Source organism: Lygodium microphyllum, chromosome 8 (genome assembly GCF_053477565.2).
Source record: "Lygodium microphyllum isolate KBCC chromosome 8, Lygodium_microphyllum_v1.1.10, whole genome shotgun sequence".
Taxonomy (NCBI): Eukaryota; Viridiplantae; Streptophyta; class Polypodiopsida; order Schizaeales; family Lygodiaceae; genus Lygodium; species Lygodium microphyllum.
The window spans coordinates 10,546,306-10,571,982 of record NC_141142.1 but is presented as its reverse complement, the minus strand read 5'-3'; the positions used below and the strand labels follow the sequence as shown (position 1 = coordinate 10,571,982).

At 45.6% G+C, this 25,677-nt stretch overlaps 1 protein-coding gene across 3 annotated transcripts in view; it reads right to left on the bottom strand.

Annotated features, from left to right (window-relative positions):
- Nucleotides 1-25,677, bottom strand: part of LOC148031961 (putative triglyceride lipase) — a 248,498-nt gene that overhangs the window by 24,517 nt on the left and 198,304 nt on the right. For all 3 annotated transcript variants that reach the window (XM_087682557.1, XM_087682558.1, XM_087682556.1), the window contains one exon: nt 7,535-7,660. In XM_087682557.1, coding sequence (XP_087538683.1) covers nt 7,535-7,660 — 126 coding nt within the window. The remainder of the gene's footprint in view (nt 1-7,534; nt 7,661-25,677) is intronic.

Genomic DNA, 25,677 nt, shown 5'->3' with positions numbered 1-25,677 from the left:
CTAGATCTCCCAGCATCTAACCTAGACACTCGATCCTGTCGGATCCCTGACTCGATCTATAGGAGGGAGGAGGTGATGAGGCAGATAGAGCAGCTCTGGCCTAGGGAGTGGGGCAGGAGGGACCGGATTGCAGAGGAGGTTGCAGAGGTCCTAGCCGAGTCGAGCAGAATCTGCCAATAGGCAGCCATACAGGCCAGGCAGCAGAGCTGGGAGGAGGAGAGAGCGCTCCGGCGTGACCTTGCAGCCACGCAGAGATTACTATAGGAGGCACCAGGGGACCCCACCCTCCACGCACAGGAAGTGAGAGCGCGAGCAGCCATTGCTGGCCTAGAGGACAGGCGCTCTGAGTTCTCTTTCTGCACCTCAGCAGCTTTTTGGGCAGGGAAAGGGGACACGATGTGCAGGGAGTTTTTCCAAGTGCACCAGCCTTGCACCTTAGGAGCGCAGATGCGCAGCCTTCGAGATCAGTATGGGAGGACTCGTTCAAGCCCAGACAAGGTGATGGAGATTGCCACTGATTACTACAAGCGCCTTTTCTAGTAGGAGACAGTCTCAGCTAGAGGACATCGATGTAGGCATCAGGTCTGGGATCACATCCCGTCCCTTGTCACAGAGGAGATGGGACACCCCCTCCTAGCCCCCTTCACACAGAAGGAACTAGAGGAGGCTTTCCATACACAGGACGGGCAGAAATGCCCAGGAGAGGATGGCCTCTCTAAGGCCTTCTTTACTACCTACTGGGAAGTGGTGAAGGACCCCCTACTGATGGCCTTCCAAGAGATCTTCACTTTAGGACAGATGCCAAGGAGCCTTTCGGCAGGCCTCATCAGTCTTCTCCCAAAAGGGGGAGACCGATTGGAGCTTTTCCATTGGAGACCGATCACCTTATTATCAGTGGCCTATAAGGCATTGGCAAAGATGATTGATAGGCGACTACGCCCCGTGCTGCCAAACATCATCCATGATACACAGACAGGATTTGTCCAGGATAGGAGTATCCTAGACAATGTATTCACCTTCTTTGAGGCAACAGAGTGGGTTCAGCATAGTGGGCAGAGACTGGCCGTACTACTCTTGGATTTCGAGAAAGCTTATGATAAGGTGGACTGAGATTTCCTAGAGGGCACCATGGTAAGGTTGGGTTTCCCCCAGGCTTGGATTCGTGGGGTCGCCGCACTTTACAGATTGGCCACTAGCAAGGTTCTCATAGGTGGTAGGCGAGGGGAGGAGCGTTGGTTGGAGAGATCGGTCCGGCAGGGCTGCCCCTTGGCCCCGTACCTGTTCCTACTCTTTGTAGAGGCGATGTCTCACTTCCTTAGGTCCTGTGTGAGCAGATTATGCGGTCTCCAACTTCCCGTGAGAGAGGATACTGAGTTGCTAGACTTAGAGTATGTAGATGATACAACACTCTACATAGAGGACGATGAGTTGATGTTGGAGAGAGTGAGGCTAGCTCTTGAGGTGTTTTGTGACATAGCGGGAGCAAAAATCAACTGGCGAAAGTTGGTTGGTTTCCTCACAAACCCGGACTCTAGCACAGAGTGGGGCGTCCACCTAGGATTTAGATGGGTGAGTAGAGGGCAGACCGTCCGGTACCTAGGGTTCCACGTGGGACTTGACATCACTCCCACCCAGCAGTTTCTTCCAGTCCTCGATTCTATTCAGAGGAAGCTGACTTACTGAAGTACGGCTCGCCTTTCACTATCCGGCCGAGCCCTGGTGGTTAACCAGGTTCTCCTAGCGACAGCCTGGTACATCGCCTTGTGTTGGTGCTTTTCCTCATCCTGCGTAGTGCAGCTTCGCCGCCTGGTGCGAAACTTTCTTTGGTCCGGGTCAGACAGCTCCAGGGATTCCCGGGCCAAGGTGGCGTGGGCGACCATCATATGGCATCAGTCAGAGGGAGGGCTTGGGATCATAGACCCAGAGTTTCAGAGCAAGGCCCTCTTGGGAAACCTAGTTGTCTCTGTGGCCTCACACCGGGAGGGCAAACCTAGAAGGTCCTATTGCAGGAGGGTCTTCAGGATTGTAGATTGAGGCTTGGTGGTGAGTGGAGGCCGTCCCTGAGATGGATCTTCACTTCAGCCCAAATCACCCCCTCTAGATCACCTTTCCTATGCAGCTTACTCCGCATGTGATAGGGCCTCCGTAAGGCCCTAATCCAGAGCCCCCCAGGTTGCCAGGAGGAGATAGATCGTCAGTCAGTGATCTGGAAACCCCAGGTCAAAGATCGGGAAGGGGCATAGATTGGCGAGCGCCCCCACATCCAGTGGGCTAGTTGGGAGGCCGGCCCAGCTCGTACCATCAAGACATAAGGAGGTGTACAGGATGGCGGACGAGGAGGTGCTGCAACAAGTTTTAGGCTGCCAGAGAGAAGTGGAGTTGGGGCATAGGGAGATAGACGCAGCAATACCTACGGAGTGGCTTGCTCCCCCAATACGAGTCCTGATAGAGCCTGGGGAGGTATGGGCTGCCACGTTTTCACCAGCAGGCACCCCCCTACAGATAGCAGGTAGAGTGGGCGGCGCTCTGCAAGGGACTTTCTTCACCATTCAGGAGGGGGGGCATCTGGCCCTTGACAGAGGGCAGCGGGATGAGGGGATAGCTGCCCTTTCATGGAGGAGGATTTGGGTGGTGGGCCTTCAGGGGAAGACATGGCGATTGGACCCCTATGTTTTCTGGAAGGAGCTCAGGAGTGGCGCCTTTGGATCTGGGAGGGCAGACCACTTGATGAGCTTGAGTGGGATCCAGGAGAGTGGCTATGGCCGACTACTACAGTCGCCATGAAGCCACCCAGGTTTCTAGAGTACATTGCTAGGATTGGCAGACACGTACTGATGCAGGAGGATATGAATTGGGTGCCGTCATGTAGCAGACACTGGGCGGAGCATAGTATCACGGAGCTGTTCCGACGGATCTTCTAGCGCCGCCTATGGCGATAGCTGGAGGCCAAGGAGGGTATTGTACTTCTTATGGCTAGTGGTACATGGAGGCTTGGCGGTGGGAAGCTGGCTTGCCTAGATGCAAAAGGAGGGAGGTTGTAAGCGTTGCTCACACCAGCACTGCCTTTGGTCATGTGAGGAGGTGTAGCTTGTGCGGAGAGGAGCATGCTGCATCCTCTGCCGTACAGCACCCAGCCTTGGATATATCTCATGGGGAGCCTTCTGTTGGCAGGCAGTCAGCCAGGGCTGTCACCTTCTGTATGAGGCTGGGATGCAGGACACGATATTCATCATTGAGGTAGGATCGTGTGTAGTGGTCGGGTTGGAGGCTCTACCCATCTGCCAGGTATTGGAGCCCAGAGCAGACCGCTTTGAGGTATGGGAGATCATAGGGAGTGTTACTAGATGGCATATTTGGAAGGTGCAGTGTCAGGAGACTTTCGGCAGAGAGAGACTTTCAGCACAGGCGACCCTAGCTGAGCTCTAGACCTCCATCATCCACTCCCTCCGCGGCCGTTGGGATCAGGTGCAGGGCGAGTCTAGGGCTTGTCAGGAGCTCCGTGGCCAATTTATGCATACTTGGGGCGGCCAAGACCTGTTTTTCATGATGCAGGCAAGCATCCCCGGATGGCGATATACCCCCCCCTCCATGGCTTCTGCCCCCATCCCCCCAGACCGCCATGAGAGGCTTGTAATCATGATGTATTTGTGTTTCAGCTCCAGCTAGTCTGTCGAGCATGAGCACTCCGTTGTAATCAGTTTCTTTGAGTAATATAATTAGCCACATTTTATTTGCAAAAAAAACATATCCTCCATGATTTGATTTGTTCTTTTGGTTTGTCCATCGGTTTTAGGATGCTTCGAGAATGACATGGACAATCAACTTTCTAGTTTTTAGAAAACCATTTGCCACAAATGATTGGTGAACTTAGGACACCCGTCATTGATTATTTTGTTGGACAAACCATAAAGTCTACAAAGATGTTCCACAAAGAGACTAGTTAACTTGTGGCTTTTCATGGTTATCTTTGTAGAAATGAATCGAGCTATGTTCGTCAATCGATCAATCACAACCCAAATTGCGTCATAACCTAGATTCATATGGGGTAATCCTACTACAAAATCCGTAGAAAGGCTACTCTACTTTCTATTGGAAATTTGTAAAGGATGTAACATCCCCGCTTGTTTGTGCCATTCAACTTGATAAAGCTGACATTGTGGGTACTCATGCACATAAGAATCAACCATAGTGGAAAGAGATGGTTGGCAGCCATGAAATAATAGGAGCAGCTAGAGAGATGAAGGACAAAGTTGTATTATTGTGTAGTCTAGTACTCAGCATGTCATGATACTCATATGAAATTTTATTATAGATATCTTGATTATCGGACACACACATACTTTGTCTTATTTAAAAAGTAATCCATTACGAACAGAATACTTTTTTGCCATCTTTCTCTTAGTAGTTAGCTTTCGGATGTCCAAATTGCCAAAGCCCCCTAGACTACTAGATCCCTCTTGAACTAGTTGCTAGATCTTGCCAAAGTGAAGACCATTTTGGTAATGTCCTTTTAAAGAAAGATAAAAACAATTGAAATTTCGGAGAAGGATAAGGCATTAACTTGGTATTTGACTAAGAGTATCAGCAACCATATTAGTTTTGTCCTTTTTATAATGAATCTCGATGTCAAATTCTTGCATAAGCTCCGCTCATCTTGCCTAGTGGCCACAAAGATTGGGCTGATCACAAAGGTATTTTAACAAATGGTGGTTAGTCCAAATAATAAATTGGGCGCCGTACAAATAATGACACTATATTTCAAGTGCATGAATGATTACCACCAAATCCTTTTCTTGGGTCGTGTAATGTGTTTGGGCATCCACAAGCTTATGGCTCTCAAATGCGATGGGTCAACTGGCTTGATAAAGAATATCACCCATAGTACAATCACTTAAATCCATATGAATCTCAAAAGGTTTCTTCGGATTGAGAATCTGTAACACCTTTGGAGAATGGTATGGAGTGTGCGAATTGAATCATGCTAGAGATGGCCCAATCGATGTTGGAGCATCGAGGTCTTCCTCATACACTTTGGAGTGACGCGGTGGCTACTGCGGTTCATATCCACAACCACTCCTCGACTTTTGCATTACAAGACATGACTCCTTATGAGGGTTTCTTTGGTCGAAAGCCTTTTGTGTCTCATTTTCACATCTTTGGTAAGTCCCAATACGCCCTTGCTTATTGTGAATATTGGCAATTTCACTTGCCAATCTTGGCAATTACTTGCACAAAACATTTTAGCATATCTCATCTGTGTGTATCGATATTTTCAATTCTTTGCCACTCGAGCGAAATCTATAAGGTTACCGAGAGATGAAATGACTATTGGGCAACATCTCAATCCTATGGCCTAATGTACCATGAGATAGAGGAAGTCCATTGCATAATTTGAACAGAAAGGCATCAATATATTCGTGTAGAATTAGATTCAAATCTTTACTTACATTTGAATTCACATTGACATTATTATTAAAAGAAATTGAATTAGATTGTAAATCAGATGATTGAAGTTTTTCAATGAGACAAATATAAGTAAATATCTAGATCAGAAAAATGTATACTAAATTCCAAGGCTGATATTGTACGTACATTAGTTTTTTGTGATCCCTGAGGGTAAACTACTCATCACTTGCACAGATGTGGGCTGGCCCAACTGATCCATGTGTTGGATAGTCAGATATGGGCTGGCCCAACTGGTCTGTGGAACTGGTTGTGGACTGTTTTAGCAAACTATTTAAGATGATCTCTTTTCTTCTTCACCATCATCAGGGTCCATCATCCTGTCCTTGACTTGCTTAGTGGGCGTTCACAACACAAGTGATGGATGGTGAGATTGTGACTTGAGGCTTCAAAGTTTCGTGATTTGGGACCCCTAGAGGCTGTGTGGTCTTTCCCGGAGTCAAGAAAAGTACCAGGTAGTAGAGCACAAATTCACTGTTGGAAAGCTTTTCTCATTGTCTACATAGTAGTAGCACTGCAACAAACAAGTAGCGGGACCATTTCCCATCTTTGGATTCTCTAATCTCTTTTAAATTGTGTGTTCTTCTTACAATGTGTGTATCAGCTGTACAGAATAGCTTTGGTTTATTGATGTAGTCCTGCCAGCTTAGATGTGGATGAATTCTCTATCATGATCTTGGTCTGATGAACAAGATCAACAGCCAGACTTTTTGATGTTGTGTGCTATTGTCTATCCTCTAGGGACGATATTGGTCTGATCAACAGCCGGATTTTTTGATGTTGTGTGCTATTGTCTATCCTCTAGAGATGATATTGGTTGTCTATTCTCCATGGTAGACCTCTAAATCAGTCACACATACTGTCAGGGAGTATGGTATCTTCACTCTGTTTTCCCTCCACCTCCCAAAGTTCTGTGGCTATACACTACAGGACATTAGTATGATTGTACAACGTCAAACACAATGTTGCTACTGATACAATTCTGGTGAGTGGCTTTGGTATTTACTTATGCCCCTCCAAATTATTTAGACATTCCCTGTTGTCACTACTACGCCATCTCAACTTGCAAGGATAATGCTCTCGTTTCCTTTTGATCAAAATAATGTGGCACTTGATCATCGGCATAGTCAAGGTTTCTGAAGTATATTTAGATATGATTCTGCCACTCTCTAGAAATTTTAAGCCTTGCCAAGTTCTTGCACCTGGCTTGTCAAACCAATATCAAAATAAGTATACATTGAGCTTCACTTGAAACACCTCGTCAATGTTTGTGACACTCTATATAGCCATGCTCAAGATATTCAAGCTTTGTTCTTAGGTTATAAAAAAACCCATGTTTCCTAAATAAAACCCAGTTTCTCTAGCAGCAAATTTTTAAAGCTATGCGCTACCAGAAAGTGTACTCCAAACGGTAAGTATGCCACAACTAAGAGAGCACAGTAAGCATCAAGAATTGGTTTCTTTTTCAAATGACACCTCAGAAGAAAATCCCCTTGAGGTAAATAACCGAGTACAAAAAAGCCCCATGAGGGGATGCTAAAATACAATGGTTGACTGAACAACAAATCTGGTGGGCTATAATGCCAGAGCATGTGTGGTGCTAAAAGAAAAAAAGTGCCAGAGTCCCATCTGTCACAGCGCCCCTGAGTCCACTATGTCTGTCAGCAGTCAAGAATTGTTCTCTACTTTATCTGTTTTAACAATTGTTTTTGTGATTTGGTTGCATCTTTTGCTTTACAGGGTGAGATAGACTAGGCATTTAGACAACTCATTTCTTTGACTGAATCCATAATATTGTAATCAAATGTCAAGCATATGGATGATGCCAAGAATCAGCAGCACAAAATTTGAGATGCAATTAAAAAAAAATTTACATTGAGATTTTAAAAGTAGCTTCACTATAACCATGAACTTTATGTTCCACCTCTGAGTGGCAATTATATTCAACAGCATGAACTATTAATGGATTGAGTATGAAAAGATTGCCAGCACATTATAGATCTGTGTTTGTGGAAACAAATCAAGTTTGTTATGGGTGAACATCAAAGATGATGCAGCATCAAGACAATACCTCAAGCAATGTTATGTAATAGAAGTCCTCCATGTGCTGCATCAGTGCACTCCCATCTCTTAAGGCATGAAGCATGGCAATCTCAGTTTGAAATAGCCTCTCAATCAAGCGTTTCTCTCCTTTCATCTGCAGAAAAATATTCTATTTACTTTCACCAAAAATACTGAAAAGTTGGCAAGATATTTCTGTTTACTTTGACTCAGGAAGCAATGAAAGCATAAAATTGAAAGTAGACAGCAAATCCTTTTGTGTACACACATTAACCTATTCTGTATGGTTTCCCTAAGGAAAATATTTTTGATTACACCAAGGAAAATGCATGAATTGGGCATTAATGCATGAATTAGGCAATTCCATGGAGGCACAAGAAGAACAATCTACCCAACATTGGATTTTGCCAGAAAAACCCTATCGGATGACAATCTGTACGAGAAAAATTTCTCTGAAATGCACTGAACCACAACATACAAGCATAAAACAGCTGCAAAACCACTTGGGCAGTCCTGGAATAACACTCGCCCAGTCTCAAACAATGTTGCCATGCTCAAATCAGCTTGCATTTTGCTTTGGATAGCCGGGAAAGAAATGCAAGTAAAATAGATGAGCATGCAGAGACTGAGTGTAACACTAAGAGTGATCATCCTATGGCTGCTTAAGGATGAGAAACTTAAGAGGATGAATTTAATTGGGACAGCATCGCCAATCATGGAATGGCATCACAATGCTCAAATCATATTTTTCCTTGCTTTGGACAGCCTGAAAGAAAATGCAATAAAGTAAAACACATGAGCATGTAATGTAACAATGAGAGTGATCAGCCTATGGCGATCAAGAACTGGAGATGAAGAGGCTGAATTTAACTGGCACACGATCATGAAGCTTGGAACACCATCACCATGCTCAAATAAACTCAGGCTGAATACCACTATCTTGAGTTTTTATCTTGAATCTTTTGGATATAGGGATCAACACTTGAAGTATTTTCTTACCTACAATAAGTAGATATTTGAAGTGTATGATGAACCCATTAGAGGGTGATTTTGGGGCGATATATAGGTGGTTTTTTGTTGCTATAAATAACAGTAAATTAGGGCTGAAATCATGCATTGAGGCCCTTATAGGAATCTCCTTGGTTTCTTTACTTATTATTGCTCGGTTTCATAACTGGTTGATGGCATCTACTATATGCTATATATTTTCACCACCTATCCTTGACTACAACTAAAGAGAAGAGAGGGCAGCCTCTTCTCTTCAATCACTACTTGAGATTAGAGTCAGGTCACACCCTTGAATAGAGGACATACCTATCTTGGGGGAGATTGTCTCTATAGATCACTACATCAGTTTTACATTCTAGGAGCTATCGCAAGAGACTCAGAGACAAAGACTATAGGGTCTCACGAGAGCCACAGTTTGAGGCTATGATGGAGGGTCAAAGATAGAGACTACAAGGTCTTAGGGGATTGAGAGTTATGATTGAGATTGTGATGGAGGGAGCTTGACTAGCCTGGTGGATTGATACACCTACTTCTCAAGCTTGGATTGGTCTCTTCTCTCGAGGGGACATTCTTCTAGCACTTGTTGTGACTAGTAGAGACAAACATTCACTTTTATAGTTGAGGAGATGGATGCCTTCACCCAGAGGACCTTGACCAAATGGTGTTCATTGGATGCTCCAAATAAAGGATCAAAGTAGTGGCACATTGAGGGGAAGTGGCACATTGACCTAGACCTGGCCGCCTATCTTGTAGGTGGATGGAGATACTGGGCTTATTAGAGAAGGCCACATTACATAGCCCCAAAAAAAGCTTAATTATTAAATTACTGAAACTTTCATTGAAAGAAATGTGTTCCTTGAGAGTGTTTGTGTCCCATAAGCTAAACCCTAATTTGGGAGGACCCAACCATCTATAAATAGATCGGCTGCCCACCACTCAGCCTTAATCTTGTTTTTGTAGTTTGTAGGTACCATATCTCTACTGTCCACACTCCATATGTGGAGGATAACTTGTTTTTGTAGTTTGTAGGTGCCATATCTCTGCTGTCCACACTCCATATGCAGAGGATATCTTAGGCAAGTTGCTCCCCAATGCAGTCTGCAATTTGGCAGCTGCTATCTAGCCTTCCATTGTTGTTTGGGACTGATTCTAGCCTGCCATCAACTATCTACCAGCTGTTGACTGCTGCAGATTGCTGTCTAGCATGTATTTTCTGTTTTCTCACCTTCTATTGTTGTCGAATAGCCTCATCTGATGCCGCTCTGTTGCCCACGACACCTTAGAGGCCATGCTCTGCTGAAACTCCACCACCCTGATCTGCCACATCAGCCCTAATCTGCATTTGCTGCAGACAGATCCATACAGCTGCCATATCATTAGCATATTTGCATTTTTCTATTCAGCACACTCTGTTACTCATCTGTCTCAGTGATCTAGCCATCACAGGCTGTATTGGTTGCTGCCAGAGACATTCCAAGGCTGGCTGCTGCATCTCTGGATATGTCAAAGTATGACACACTCTTCTGCTCATACTCTCTACCCTGATCCTCCAGACATGGGAGTTTGAGGGTCAGCTGCCACCTCACATAGGGTGTTTGCTGCACTGAGCATTGTACTTAAATAATCATTATTCAGATTTCATTATCTTCTGTGTTCATTTTCCCTGGGTTAACCCTAACCCTAATTGTGTTTATTTATTAGTTTGTGCATTTGTTGTACGATTGTGTTTGTATTCTTTTAGATGAGGATTTCTTTACATGGTATCAGAGCTAGTTACTCACTAAAGAAACCTAGGCCCTTGATCAGAAATCTCTATCCTAAAAAAACAAGAACTACAGAGGGAAGCTACATTTAACACTTGCACATTGACTTAGTTTTCAAAGCAGCCTTTGTCTGAGTAGGAGTGGCTTCCATAGCAAACATTGCAAGGCTTGGACATGGGCAGTAGTCCTTTGACTACATTGGAGAGAGATGTCTTTATCCTATCACAGATGAGGAGTTGTAGCTGATCATGGCTCAGGGAGCCAAGAAGACCGAAGAGCTTGACAAAAAGATAGCAATTCTAAAACATCTACTCGAAGAACATATACATGGTTCTTTTCCTTTAGATATTGTGCATAGGTTTGTGGATATTGCAAGGCCATTGAGACTTTCGTCAAGAATGAACCATCTTGGAGAAAGAGATTTGGAGTGTGTTCTCTACTTTCAGACCATTCTATCTACTTCGGTGCAAGGTACACAAGTTTCGAACTTTGTTCCTTCTACTTCTTTTACATTTCCTCTCGTGTAGCATTATGGAAAAGATCATGTTGAAGCAAGAGTGCCATATGTTGATCATGATAAAAGTCCCATTGAAGATCCATTTTTGTAAGTTAATGCATGAAGGGGTGACTATCATGAGAATCACTGACTTGGATGACCTTAAGGTCAAGTTGGTTGAGTATCAGTGACTTGTTGCTCTATACTCCACTATAGAGGCTCCTAAGTTCCTTAATGCTTGGGCCACATTGTTCCTTAACAAGTTCCTGCCACGAGGACATGGGATTTTGAGATGCTTTAATCTTGCTGATAACATTTGATTAAGTTATTAATCAAATGTTTAAGGTTGTTTAGTACAAGTGATGCATATGGGAATTATTTCATGGTAACAGGCCAAGGACCCCGAGGATACAGTGGGTGTTAAAGGCGAAAGCTGTGATAAGTTATGCCAGCTGGGCTTTGGATATCAGTTTTGACCTTTAGACAGTTATTTGGTCAATAAGTATAGGTGGTGATACTAGGGACTAGCATTAATTAATCAATTAATGCCAGTCCTAAGGACCAACTAAGGTTAGGGACCACTCTAGGTTGCAAATGGCCTAGCTAATTTAGTTATGAATTGGCATATTTAATTGTGGGCAAGGTCAAAAGGGCTGAAATTAAATTTTAGGATCATTTAATTCTAAAAAAAAATTAAATGGTTGGATAATGCTGAGAATTAATTAAATGGTTCAACAATGCGGAAAAATAGGTTTAGAAGGCTGCCACTTGGCAAAAATGCCCATACAAACTGAGAAAATGTTTTTGAGGGTTGGGTCTTCATCATTCAGTTAGTTTACAGCTTGGGGGAGAGAGAGAGAGAGAGAGAGCTCTTGGTCAATTTTTTGATTAGAGAACAATAATTTGCTACAAAAGACAGCCATCTGGGGGCCTCAACAGGTAGGGGACAACAAGAAGTCACCTTTAGGGGCTTGGCAATAGCATTGCTGACTAGGTGATAACATCTTGGAGGTGCCTAGCAGTAGGTGGCTATGTTAAATGCAGGGTGGAGTAGGCAGTAGGCAAAATATAGGATTTTCTTGTGAAGAAAGTCAGATTTCTCTCTCGTCTTGGCTTTATCTCACCTTCTCCAATCCATTCTTAGGAGATCTTGGTATTTCTCAACCATTTTGAGCAAATCTCAGCCAAATTTGGTGGACAAGAGAGATCTCTACTGTAAACCCTAAATTTCTGCAAAAATTAGGGTTTGATGACCAGCTTGGGACTTGTGCTAATTGGTGAAGGCATCGTACACTGAATTCGGCACCTGAAATTTTTGTAATTGTTAGGGAATCCAAACGCCAATCCATTCATTGTAATTTGGGGTAGCATTTGGCCAATTGGTGGTTCCATTTGTGCAAGTCTTAAGTGAAAAATCAAGGGGCTTTTTATAACATCAAAGGAGGTTGAGAATCTTAGCTTATACTCATTCCATTAGTAATCAAGTTAAAGAAATACAAAAAGGGATGCTAGTTTTGGAGCCAATAAGGTGTCCAATGTCTGAGATTATTAAGGTAATTTGAGTATTTCAAGTTATATTCATCTAATTACTATAGTTAAGTGCTTAATCAAGGATTTACCGCCCTTTCTAAGAAGAAAGGTTGGTTTCATGGTTCCGTTGCCAGATACCATCAATTCCCTTGAATTGGTGGGCGCGAAGCACCTAATTTGCAAGGCAAAGCTTTGTGCTAGTGCTGATTTTTGCTCTCAACTAGAAATTATAGCAATATGTCTTTATATAGTGAGATGCAATCAAGCAGTGATCATACCTCTCATTATGAATATTCACATGGGAATGAAGGAAGTGCAATGCTTGACCTTGGGCAAGGCTCAAACCATGGACAACAAACTGAAAACGTTGCTGTTGGGCAGGATGTATGGCCTTCAAGGCATAACGAGGCTGACAACCAATAACATGAAGAGGAATTTGATGATTGGTTCAAGAATCGGATGAGGACAGCAGCAAATCTCTTTGCTAAATTGGCAAAGGATCCTCAGTTTACCTGATTTTTGAATGTTTCAAAGAAGGACAGTAAGGGCAAGAAGAAGAAGAAGATATCTTCTACACCTTCGGGACAGCAAGGTGCATCGAAGGTAATGCCAAAGCCCTCATTTGAAGCTTCCAAAGATATTAATGAAGCAAAACACTTGGTACCTACGGGGCAAGGAATGGAAATGCAAGACCATCATGAAAGCGCTAATCCAATGCTTTTTGGGCAGTAGGGAATGCATGGAATGTATGGGAAAATTTATCTTAGTATGGCTGGTACTATGCAGATTCCCATGCACAGTAAAATTGCAATGGTCCAAAGTATGCAAACAAGAATGGTAATCAGTGTTAAGCCCTTCTAGTAGTGTCGAACACCCCCCCACCGACACAAAAAAGATTCCCCCCCCGGTAACACAACAACGAGACTGGTAGGTCCTTAGCAAGAACACGCAATGGAAACCTCTGGTGACATGCCGATGCAATCTACGAGTACTCCCCAGTCAAACACCTTGTGCATCGTCCTATCTGAGGAACAACTCTTAGCTGTCCGTGCCACAAAGTTGAAGCTTAAAGAAACAAAGATCTTTGGTCAGGTAGTAGGACATTCCCCATCCAAGGCCCGGCTTTGGGATTGGCTTCACTCCATGCTGTGCATCGGCACAGCGTAGATAGCGGAGGCAGTTCTAATGGGTCAAGGGATCTTCATGGTACGACTTACCTTAGTGGACGCAGCACGTGAGCTACTGGCTAGCTCACCCTATGCCTCCACGAGGGGGGTCATCCATATGGTCCCTTGGTACAGTGGCATGGCTGGGAAGAAGTAAGAGGCATGGGAGGTCTTTCTACTGGCAGTAGGAGCACACAATGCTTGGATAGACCATGCCTTCCAGAGGAGGGAGAGGTCGTTGGACTTCTCTTGGGGATACAAGCGGCTAAGTGGAGTCCTGATGGAGCGCTTGGACAGGTTCTATGTAGGAGAGTGGGGATGCTTTCGTGGAGGCTAGGTTGAGCAGTTGGCAGGCACCATGTTGTCCGATCATTGCCCGGTTTTCTAGACACTTGATCCCCCAGCATCTACCCTAGACACACGATCCTGTCAGATTCCTGATGAGATCTATAAGAGGGAGGAGGTGAAGAGTCAGATTGAGCAGATTTGGACCAAGGAGTGGGACAGGAGGGACTGGATCGCCGAGGAGGTTGTAGAGGTTCTAGCCGAGTCAAGCCGTATCTGCCAGGAGGCAGCCCTATAGGCTAGGCAGTAGCCCTGCACCTCAGGAGAGCAGATATGCAGCCTTCGAGATCAGTATGGGAGGACTCGTTCTAGCCTAGATGAGGTGATGGAGATTGCTACCGATTACTACATATGCGTTTTCTAGTAGGAGATAGCCTTAGCTAGAGGATAGCGATGTAGACAGAAGGTCCGGGATCACATCCCGTCCCTCGTCACAGAGGAGATGGGACACTCCCTCCTAGCCCCCTTCAAAGAGAAGGAACTAGAGGAGGCTTTCCATACACAGGATGGGCAGAAATGCTCAGAGAGGAGGGTCTTTCTAAGGCCTTCTTTACTACCTATTGGGAGGTGGTGAAGGACCCCTTACTGATGGCCTTCCATGAGATTTTCACTTTAGGACAGATGCCAGAGAATCTTTCCGCAAGCCTCATTAGTCTTCTCCCAAAAGGGGGAGACCGGCTGGAGCTTTCCTAGTGGAGACCGATCACTTTATTGTTGGTGGCCTAAAAGGCACTGGCAAAGATGATTCGTAGGCAACTACATGCTGTGCTTCCAGACATCATTCATGACACAGAGACACGCTTCGTCCAGGACAAGAGCATCCCAAACAATGTATTCACCTTCTTTGAGGCGATAGAGTGGGCTCAGGACTGGCCGTACTACTCCTGGATTTTGAGAAAGCCTACGACAGGGTGGACTACTGGGATTTCCTAGAGGGTACCGTGGTGAGGTTGGGCTTCCCCTAGACATGGATCTGTAGGGTCTCCGCACTTTACAAATCAGCTACTAGCAAGGTTCTCATAGGTGGCAAGCAAGAAGAGGAGTTTCGGCTGGAGAGATTGATTTGGTAGGGCCGCCCCTTGGCCCTATACCTGTTCTTACTCTTTGCAAAGGCGATGTTTCACTTCCTCAGGTCACACATCAGCGGTTTACACGGCATGTGTTTTCTAGTGAGAGAGGAGATGGAGTTGTTAGACTCAGAGTATGTAGATGAGACAACACTCTATATAGAGGACGATCAATTGATGTTGGAGAGAGTGAGATTGGCTCTTGAGGTGTTTTGTACTACAGTGGGAGCGAAAATCAACTAGTAAAAGCCGGTTGGTTTCCTTACAGACCCGGACTCTAGTACGGAGTGGGGTGTCCACTTCGGATTTAGATGGGTGAGCAGAGGGCAGACTGTTCGTTACCTAGGGTTCTAGGTGGGACTCGACATCACTCCTGCCCACCACAACAGTTTCTTCCAGTCCCCCTCGACTCTATTCAAAGGAGGTTGACCTATTGAAGTACTGCTTGCCAATGCCTAGCAGGCGGAGGCCTGGTGGTGAACTAGGTCCTCCTAGCGACGGCCTGGTACATCGCATTGTGTTGGTGCTTCTTCTCATCCTATGTAGTGTAGCTTCGCCGCCTACTACGAAACTTTCTTTGGTCAGGGTCAAACGGTTCCAGGGATTGCCGGGCCAAGGTGGCGTGGGATACTATCATCTGGCATCTGTCAGAGCGAGGGCTTGGGATCATATATCCAGAGTATCAAAGTATGGCTCTCTTGGGCAAGCTAGTAGTCCGCGGCCTCACTCCAGGAGGGCAGACTTGGAAGGTCCTATTGCAGAAGGGTCTTCAGGATTGTAGACCGACGCTTGGCGGTGAGTGGAGGCCGTCCCTGAGATGGATCTTCACAATAGCCCAGATCAGCGCCCCCCCCCCCCCCCCCCCCCACCCCCACCCCCAACCAACCTAGGTACCCCTTCCTACACAACTTGCTCTGTGTGTGGCAGGGATTCCATAAGGCCCTAATCTAGAGCCCCCCAGGCTGCCAAGAGGAGATAGACCATTAGCTAGTGATCTGGAACCCCTAGGTCAGAGATCGGGAAGGGGCACAGATTGGCGAGCGCCTCCACATCCAGTTGGCTGCTTGGGAGGCCGGCTCGGCTCGTACCATCATGACATGGCGGGAGGTGTACAGGATGGTGGACAAGGAGGTGTTGTAGCGAGTAGCAGGCTGCGAGAGAGGAGTGGAGCTGAGGAGAAGGGAGATAGATGTAGCAATATCTCAGGAGTGGCTTGCTCCCCCGATTCGACAGCCGATAGAGCTTGGGGAGGTATGGGCTGCTAGGTTCTCACTAGCAGGTATCCCCCTACAGGTGGTAGGTAGAGTGGGCGGCGCCCCACCTGGGATCTTCTTCACCGTGTAGGAGGGGGGGTGTCTGGCCCTTGATAGAGGGCAACAAGATGAGGGGATAGCTGTTCTTTCATGGAGAAGGGTGTGGATGATTGGCCTCTAGGGGAAGACATGGCGGCTGGACCCTTATGTCTTTTGGAAGGAACTCAAGGAGTGGCGCCTCTGGATCTGGGAGGGCAAGCCACTTGATGAGCTGGAGTGGAACCTAGGAGAGTGGCTATGGCTGGCCACTACGGTTGCCAAGAAGCCACTGAGGCTCTTGGAGTACACTGCCAAGATTGGTAGATACGTATTGATGCAGGAGGACATGGATTGGGCATCGCCGTCATGTAGCAGGAACTGGCGGAGCATAACATCACGAAGCCTTTCCAACGGACCTTCTGGCACCGCCCATGGGATAGTTGGAGGTCGAGGAGGGTATCATATTTTTTATGGCCCGTGGCACAAGGAGGCTTGGCGGTGGGAAGTTGACTAGCCCAGATGTAGAAGGAGAAAAGTTGTAAGCACTACATAAAGTAACCTATGGAAACCCCAAAGCATTGCCTTTGGTCGTGTGAGGCAGTGTAGCTAGTGTGGAGAGGAGTATGCTGCATCCTTTGCTGTATAGAACCCAGCCTTGGATGTATCTCATGGGGAGCTTTCTGTTGGTAGGCACTTAGCTAGGGCCGTCACCTGCTCTATGAGGCCAGAATGCAGGACACGATATTCATTATTGAGGCAGGGTTATGTGCAGTGATTGACTTGGAGGCTCTACCCATCCGCCAGGTACTGGAGCCCACAGCAGACTGCTCAAAGGTATGGGAGATCATAGGAAGTCTTACTAGATGGCATATTTGGAAGGTGCGGTGTCAGGAGGCTTTTGGCGGAGAGAGACTTTCAACACATGCAACCTTAGTAGAGCTTTGGACCTCCATCATCCACTCCCTCCGCGGCCGATGGGACCAGGTGCAAGGCGAAATCCAAGGCTTGGCAGGAGCTCCGTTGTCATTTCTTGCACACTTGGGGCGACCAGGACCTGTTTTTCATGATGTAGGCAGGCAGCCCCAAATGGCTATATACCCCCTTCCATGGCTTCTTGTCCCCATCCCCCCTAGACCGCCCTAAGAGGCTTGTACATTTGATAGATCTGTGACTCTGCATCAGCTCCAGCTAGTTTGTTTGAGCATGAGCACTTCCTTGTATTTAGGTTTTTTTTGAAGTAATATAATTAGCCACATTTTATTTACAAAAAAAAAGAAAAAAGAAAAAAAGAATGTTTCCTTATGCATTTGGTGCTCCTAGCATGTCAGGCATACACGAGGGGCTAGTGAACTAGATGCAATGTTGCATATTAGTTAAGTTGGAAGTGCAACAGTGTGAAAGCATAAAGCATGGCAATGCTTAAGGAGAAGAAAGGCCTACAAAACCTACTGGAGGTAAGTAAAGTTAGAGTTAAGTGTCAATATGCTTCTTGGTGAAGCTTCAACATTGTTTTACCAATAGATGCAAAGTGGATGGAAGAGAATGACTTGATAGACCATCCTCACTTGTTGCAACTTAACCTAGATGCCTTTCAATTACAGCCCACGGCCTCAGTCAAGTTCAGTAGAGCAGGGGTTTGGAATATTGTCTAATGCTCAAGGCGGAGGTAGTACTTCCAGTCCTCCAACGGTAGATAGATCTTGTATGTAGTGGATCTCGGATGTATTCAGCATGCATCCAAGGTATTGTGCTGATAGTATGTTTGCCGTGGGGTCACTACTCAGTGTATTAGTTGCTTTGAGATGTATATAGATGAGTATGAGTTTTACGTGGGCACTGAAACAATACTTTTGTATCAATTTATGATCAGTTTGGCATGGGTTTTTGCCTTAGTTTTGAGACATGAATTTTGATCAGTTTCAGCTCAGTTATTGATTAGTTTGAGAACCATCTATGGTCACTTTTGGGATCAGTTTTGCATCGATTGCAGATCAGTTTTTGCAATCAGTTTGGGATTAGTTTGAGGTCACATTTGCAGCAGTTTGTGATTAGTTCTAAGATCAGCAAGTGATCACTTCATGATCAAATTATGCTCAATTTTCAATGGTTTATAGCTGGTTCCATAGACAACATGTTAGTAAATGCCATTGACAGTTTCAGCCATGGTTTATGCTCAGAATATGCTTTACTATGGTTGTGAAGGAAGAATAGTTGAGAAACATGAGTTGTGGACGCATCCACTGGACTTCTAGCAATAGTTTTGGGCTAATTCTCAATATTATTTGATGTGTATGCTGGTTGGAAATTTTCTACAAGGTTTGGGGCATTTGGCATGGTTGGACAATAGTGGCCAATGTTGTGATTGTGATGACTTATGGAAATTAAAGTGCACTATGCTTTTCCTTGTACAATGCAGTGTAATTGAGGACGATTGCAGCGATTTCAAGGGGGAGATCTGTCAATCATGAGAACATGAAATTTTGAGATGCTTTAATCTTGCAGATAACATTTGATTACATTATTGAGCAAATGTGCAAAATGTGCAAGGTTGTTTAGTACATGTGATGCACATGGCTGTTATTTCATAGTAACAAGCCAAGGACCTGAAGGATACAATGGGTGTTACAGGCAAAAGTTATGATATTTTATGTTTTGGTTATTTTTGACCTTGGGACAGTTATTTGGCCAAGAAGTGTTGGTGGTGACACTAGAGACTAGCATTAATTAATTAACTAATGCCAGTCTAAGGGTCAACAGAGATTAGGGAACACTCCAGGTTCCAAATAGCCTAGCTAATTTAATTATAGATGGACACATTTAATTTTGGGCAAGGTCAGAAGGGTTGAAATTCATTTTCAAGATTATTTAGTTTTGAAAATTAATTAAATGGCAGGATAATGTTGAAAGATGGATTTAGAAGACTGCCACTTGGCAAAAGTGCCCATGCAAACTAAGAAAATGTTTTTAGGGGCTTGGTCTCAACCATTCAATTAGTTTACAGCTTGGGGGAGAGAGAGAGAGAATTGTTGGTCCATTTTTTGATCACAAAACAACAATTTGCTACAGAGGATAGCCATCTAGGGACCTCAACAGGTAGGGGATAGCAAGGAGTTACCTTCCAGGGGCTAGCAATAGCATTGTTGATTAGGTGACAACATTTTGGAGGTGCCTGGCATTAGCTGATTGCATTAAATGCAGATTGGAGCAATCAACATGCTTAATTTATGGTTTTCTTGTGAAGAGAATCAGATTTCTCTCTCATCTTGGCTTTCTCTCACTTTCTCCAACCCATTCTCACGAGATCTCAGCATTTCTCAACCATTTTGAGCAGATATCGGTTAAATTTGGTGGACAACAGAGAGATCTCTACTGTAAACCCTAAATTTCTGTAAAAATTAGGATTTGACAGCCACATCGGGACCCATGCCAATTGGTGAAGATATCGTACATTGAATTCAGCTCTTGAAATTTATGTAATTGTTAGGAAATTCAGATGCCAGCCCATTCATTGTAATTTGGGGCAGCATTTGGCCTATTCGTGGTTCCATTTGTGCAAGTCTTAGGTGAAAAATCAAGGGGCAATTTGCTTGAATTCATTGCTAATTGTTACTACACCAAAGAAGCTTTTTGGAACAGTAAAGGAGATTGTGAATTTTAGCTTATACTCATTCCATTAGCAATCAAGGTAAATAAATACCGAAAGGGGCGTCAGTTTTGGGGCCAACAGGGTGTCCAATGTCTGATATTATTAAGGTAATTTGTGCATTTTAAGTCATATTCATCTATTGTATGCTATAGTTAAGTGCTTAATTAGGGAATTACCGCTCTCTCGAAGAAGGAAGGCTCATTTCATTACCTTTAAAAGAAAAACATGTTTGTGCAACAAGTGTTCTCACAACCCAACATGCCTGCATCATGCTTGGCTGTTTGACCAGTTTCATAGTGCTTTCTCCATTGAGGGGACTCTTATTGTTTCTTCTTAGAAGGGGCCCAAGGACAAGGCAAGAAAACTCCCAAACAAAACCAAAATCAAAATCAAAATCAAATAAGTGAGACGTAAGGGAGCCCCTAGTCATTTTTAAAACTTAGGTGGCAAAATGTACCAAAGAAAAACAATTGTTGCTAACATTGTCAAAAGGCTGGTCATTTTGATGACGAGTATTGATCAATGGAAAGAGGCACACAACCAAAACAGAAGACTTAGACCCCCAAACCTTAGCCCAAAGAATTAATCACCAAGTGATCCTTCGTGGGATACCATTGTACCTTTTGAAAAACCAATTTCCATGAGCATATTAGTTGAGTCACCAGGAAAGAAGAGGACGATGAGAAAGGGCATCAACATTAAGAACATGCCACTAGGAGCCGTGAGTACTCATATTACCATGTAACACACCTTGGTCTTCTAGAAAGAATCAAGCACTAAAGATCCAAGGGTGCTGATCTGTGTACATAGTACAAAAGAGGGACCAACGAAGAGTGACCGTGTGAGTTTCTATATTCACAATAGCAATATCACCCATACTTCAAGGGTGCAAACAGAGCTCCATGAGATCCAAGAGATCTCAGCCTTTAAAGAGTCCTTTTTCCATAACATAAAGCAAATGTGTCTAGTAAGATCCTTCAAGGTAGAGATAGTCTAGGGAAAAAAAAGTACTAGAAAATAAGTGCGTGTTTGTAGCATGATGGACTATGCCACCTTGAGGTGCACATGGAAAGGCTAGGCTTGCAATTTTCAGTAAGTAAATTTGGCTTCCAATTCTTGGGAAATCCATTGCAGCAATTGATTTGGTTGAACATCAACGCCCAAGGGATATCCCAAATGCCTTGTAGCATTACCATGGGAAATTACCGTACCTTGCCATTGTAAGGATAACAAATCAAATTTAGTACACCTAATGAGGGAGGAGTTGACATCATTAATGTGAAGACCAGAAGCATGCCTAGAAAGGTTCTAGACGTCCAATGCCGTGTGGAGGTTATCTTGTTCTACTTTGAGAATCATGAAAGTGTCATTTGGTACTAATTGAAAGGAAGAGAGAGACTAGCCAGCAATCTTGTGTCCACCAAATGAGATAACATGGATAGGACTGAATGGGTTGCCAAGGCAAAGAACAAGGGCTCAAAGGGCAGCTTTGTTTGACTGAGAGTGTAAGAAGGATTGGCTCGGTAACTCGACCCTTAACTATGACCACAAAATTAACAATGTGTATCAAACAAGACATATGCGGACCAAAACCCACAATGTGCATAAGTTCACCCACAAAGGACCAATCCAAGTAATCAAAAGCCTTTTCAAGTTCCAATTGAACAAGCACGACTTCCTACTTAAGAGTGCTTAGCATAGTCAATGCCCAATTAAACATTCAATACATTATGTAAGATATTTTTGCTCGTGATAAATCCATATTGATTAGGGTGCACAATGCAAGGGAGATGCTTATGGAGGTGATTAGCTACATCACTTTTGAGAGGATCTTATTTGAAACCAACCTTTCTCCTTAGATAGGGTGGTAAATAACCTGATTAAGCACTAATCACAGCAAGAATAAATTTACATAAACTGAAAATGCAAATATTACCACTTTGATCTTGGACATTGGACACCTTGTCGGCCCCAAAATTGATGCCCCTTTTGGTATTTCTTCAACTTATATTGCAAATGCACAAAGTACAATAAAGATGCTCTAACCTCCTCCGCTAATCCAAGTGCCTCTTCTTATTAAAACTGACCAGTAAGCCTCCAAACCAAATTTCCCCTTGGTTTGCTTAGGGATTGGCCTTCACCTTGCTCCTTGAAAGACAAATTCATGAAGGGAGTGAGCCTTGAAGTGGAAGCATGGAGCGGAAGCAAGAGCTATGGTGGAAAGAGCAAGAGTAAGAGAGAGAGACACACAATGTGGAAGCTTCAACAATCACAATGTGTGATTGGCCTTCCCTTTATTCAAATGTCACAAAAAGAATAAAGAATAAAGTGACAGTGATGGACACTTGCCACCAGCAATGTACGGGTGTGTGGGTATATGGTTACTGTCAATGTAACTAATACAAGGGTGGTTAGGCACATGTGCATTGACCGCCACAACAACCTCCCACTCAAATGCGAATGTGTCCCTAGTGAGGAGAGAGAGAAAAAAAAAAGTGAAAGTGCAAATGTACATAAGTTCAACAGGGTGAGGAAAGATGTCATCTCATCCAACGCCCACTAACTTCCTAAAAAAGAAAAAACGCTCCGCTAAGAGACTTTTAGTGAGCAAATCTGTAGGATTTTGATTAGTTGAGATCTTGACAAGCTCAATGGAAGCTGAGCACCACATGAAGCTCGGCACCCGTTACATCGCATGCTTCCCCTACTCCGTCGGATTGCGCCCATCACTTAGATCATTTGCGCCCCCTCACTCCGTCTGATCGCTCCCTCCTGCCCAGTTTGATCGTGCCCTCTAGATCGCTGGCCATCTTCCCTGTCTGTCCGCTTGCCTGACTGCTTCCCCCCCGCACTGCCACGACTTTGGGCATTAGGCAGCAGTTCGGAGCCAAGGCGACTTTGCCGACAGGCCCGCAGGTGGACGCTGACGGCTTCACAAGGGTCTAGAGAAGATAGAGAGGGCGACAGTTCGGGAGGGGGGCGGACGCAGCTAGCTACTCAGACCCAACCATGTTAGCAGGGAGTAGGGGGGGGCCATGCCCCCTCGGTAGAGCACTTCACAGCCCCTCCTGCCCGTCCCACCCGGTAGGACCGCACCCCCCCACATCCACCACCTGCACCACAGACTGCCTCGCTTAAGTTTCCACAGTCCCCCTCCCCCCACTAACCCTGGCCCATGGGCCCCCCTTTCCAGGGCCACCAGTCCCTCCCACACCCGCCATGCATCTCTGTCCATCCCACCATCCCTTGATCCTCTTCCCGATGAGACACACACACCTACTTCCTCCTCACACCAGCAGTGCTCCCCGTCCCATACAGCCACCGGCTCATCCGCCCTTGCCGCCCGTTACACCTTCCTGAGACAGATACAACTGTTGCCACAGGAGTTCTTCCGCAGTGGCCCATGGTCCTACCTAAGAGTTGTGGAGTGCGGAGAGTTCCCACTACCTCTATAGGTGGAGATCTTCGTGGTTCGTAAGTCAAGGAGGGGCAAGGATCAAACTACGCCTTTTTTCTCCAGTCCTTTCACTCACGGGAGTGGACGACTATACAGATAGAGGAGTTGAAGACTCAGGTGGCGGATCACACCTCCCAGTGGATGGGAGATGAAGGATTAGCACTGTTTGCACAGCAGAGGCCTGGGTCAAAATGGACATTAACTGGTGGATTGGTGCCCAGGTCCCACACTTGAGCATTATCTTTGGAGCCCCTCCATAGTTGAGAGCTCTGAGGGACGTGATCGAGTGGCCCCTGGCACAAGCGGTCTGTTTCTACCAGTGTATCGAGTCACAACTCTCAGCATGACTGATAGATGCATTGATAGTACCACCTAGAGCCTCTATCACCCCTATGGTCCGGCGGAGGGACACTATGGGGACTAGAGTTCGCCGTCCAGACTGGCGGCAAAGCGTACTTGCATACCTCACAGTTTCTCCTCCTCATCAGCAGCCTCCACATCGAAGAGATGCCTGTTGGTCAGTCATAGGTTTCCCCATGAGCTTACACCTAGCATCCTGAAATGTGAATAGCCTCCACTACAGCGGGGCACGTGGTTCCAGGAAGTTGATTGTTCTGCAGGAGTTGCAGCCTGCCTTGGCCAGACAGATCGACATCTTACTTCTACAAGAGCACAAGCTCACCTCCACCCAGGCCCACCGGGTAGGGAAGGTGCTTCCGGGCAGCTTGGATACTTACTGGGAGCACGTCATAGGCGCCCACGGCAGGAGTGGAGGCATTTGCACCTCTATTGGCCCGAGTCTCACCGCTTGTGTATGAGACTGCGGGACGATAGTGGCAGGGAGGGTTCTATGTGTCGGATTGGATATTGGGGACTTGTGCCTTGGAGTCCTCAATGTCTATGCCCCTACGGAGGTTAGGGCACATAGCAGGTTCTGGGTGGAGATTGCGGATGGACTCCTAGATCGTTGAAGGAGACTTCAACAATTTGGAGGCTTTGGATGACCAGCATAGCAGAGGCAGAAACTACCGGGGCATGGTTGGGGAGGAGCAAGAGGCATGGGAGGTCTTTTTGCTGACAGTTGGAGCACGAGATGCTTGGAGAGCCCCTGCCTTCGACAAGAGGGAGAGGTTGTTGGACTTCACCTAGGGATACAGGCAGCTAGGTGGAGACTTGCTAGAGAGGTTGGATAGGCTTTATGTGGGAGAGTGGGGAGGCTCTTGTGGAGGCTAGATTGAGCAGTTGGAAGGAACCATGTTGTCCGATTATTGCTCGGTTCTCTTGACACTTGACCCCCCATCATCTGCCCTAGACACACGATCCTGTCGGATCTTTGACTCGATCTATAGGAGTAAGAAGGTGACGAGACATATAGAGCAGATTTGGACCAAAGAGTGGGGCACGAGGGACCGGATAGCAGAGGAGGTTGCAGAGGTCCTAGCAGAGTCGAGTAGAATCTTCCAAGAGGTAGCCATACAGGCCAGGTAGCAGAGATGGGAGGAGGAGATAGCACTCCGGTGGAACCTTGCAGCCATGCAGAGATTATTATAGGAGGCACCAGGGAATCCCACCCTCCACGCACAAGAGGTGCGCGTGCGAGCAACCATTCCTGGCCTAGAGGACAGGCGCTCAGAGTTCTCTTTTTGAACCTCAACAGCCTTCTGGGCGCGGAAGGGGGACACGATGTGCAGGGAGTTCTTCCAAGTGCACCAGTCTTGTACCGCAAGAGAGCAGATATGCAGCCTTCAAGATCAGTATGGGAGGATTCGTTCCAGCCCAGACGAGGTGATGGAGATTTCCACGGACTATTACATGCGCCTTTTCCAGCAGGAGATAGCTTCAGCTAGAGGAGAGAGATGTAGATAGTAGGTATGGGATCACATCCAGTCCCTCATCACAGAGGAGATGGGACGCTCCCTCCTAGCCCCCTTCACAGATAAGGAACTAGAGGAGGCTTTCCATACACAAGATGGGCAGAAATGCTTGAGGGAGGATGGCCTCTCTAAAGCCTTCTTCACTACTTGCTAGGAAGTTGTGAAGAAACCCCCTAACTACTGATGGCCTTTCAGGGGATTTTCACTTCAGGACAGATGCTAGGGAGTCTCTCGGCAGGCCTTATCAGTCTTCTCCCAAAAGGGGGAGACTGATTGGAGCTTTTCCACTGGAGACTGATCACCTTATTATCAGTGGCCTATAAGGCACTAGCAAAGATGATTGATAGGCGACTACGCCCCGTGCTGCCAAACATCATCCATGATACACAGACATGCTTTGTCCAGGATAGGAGTATCCTAGACAATGTATTTATCTTCATTGAGACAATAGAGTGGGCTCAGCACAGTGGGGAGAGACTGGTCGTACTACTCTTGGATTTCGAGAATGC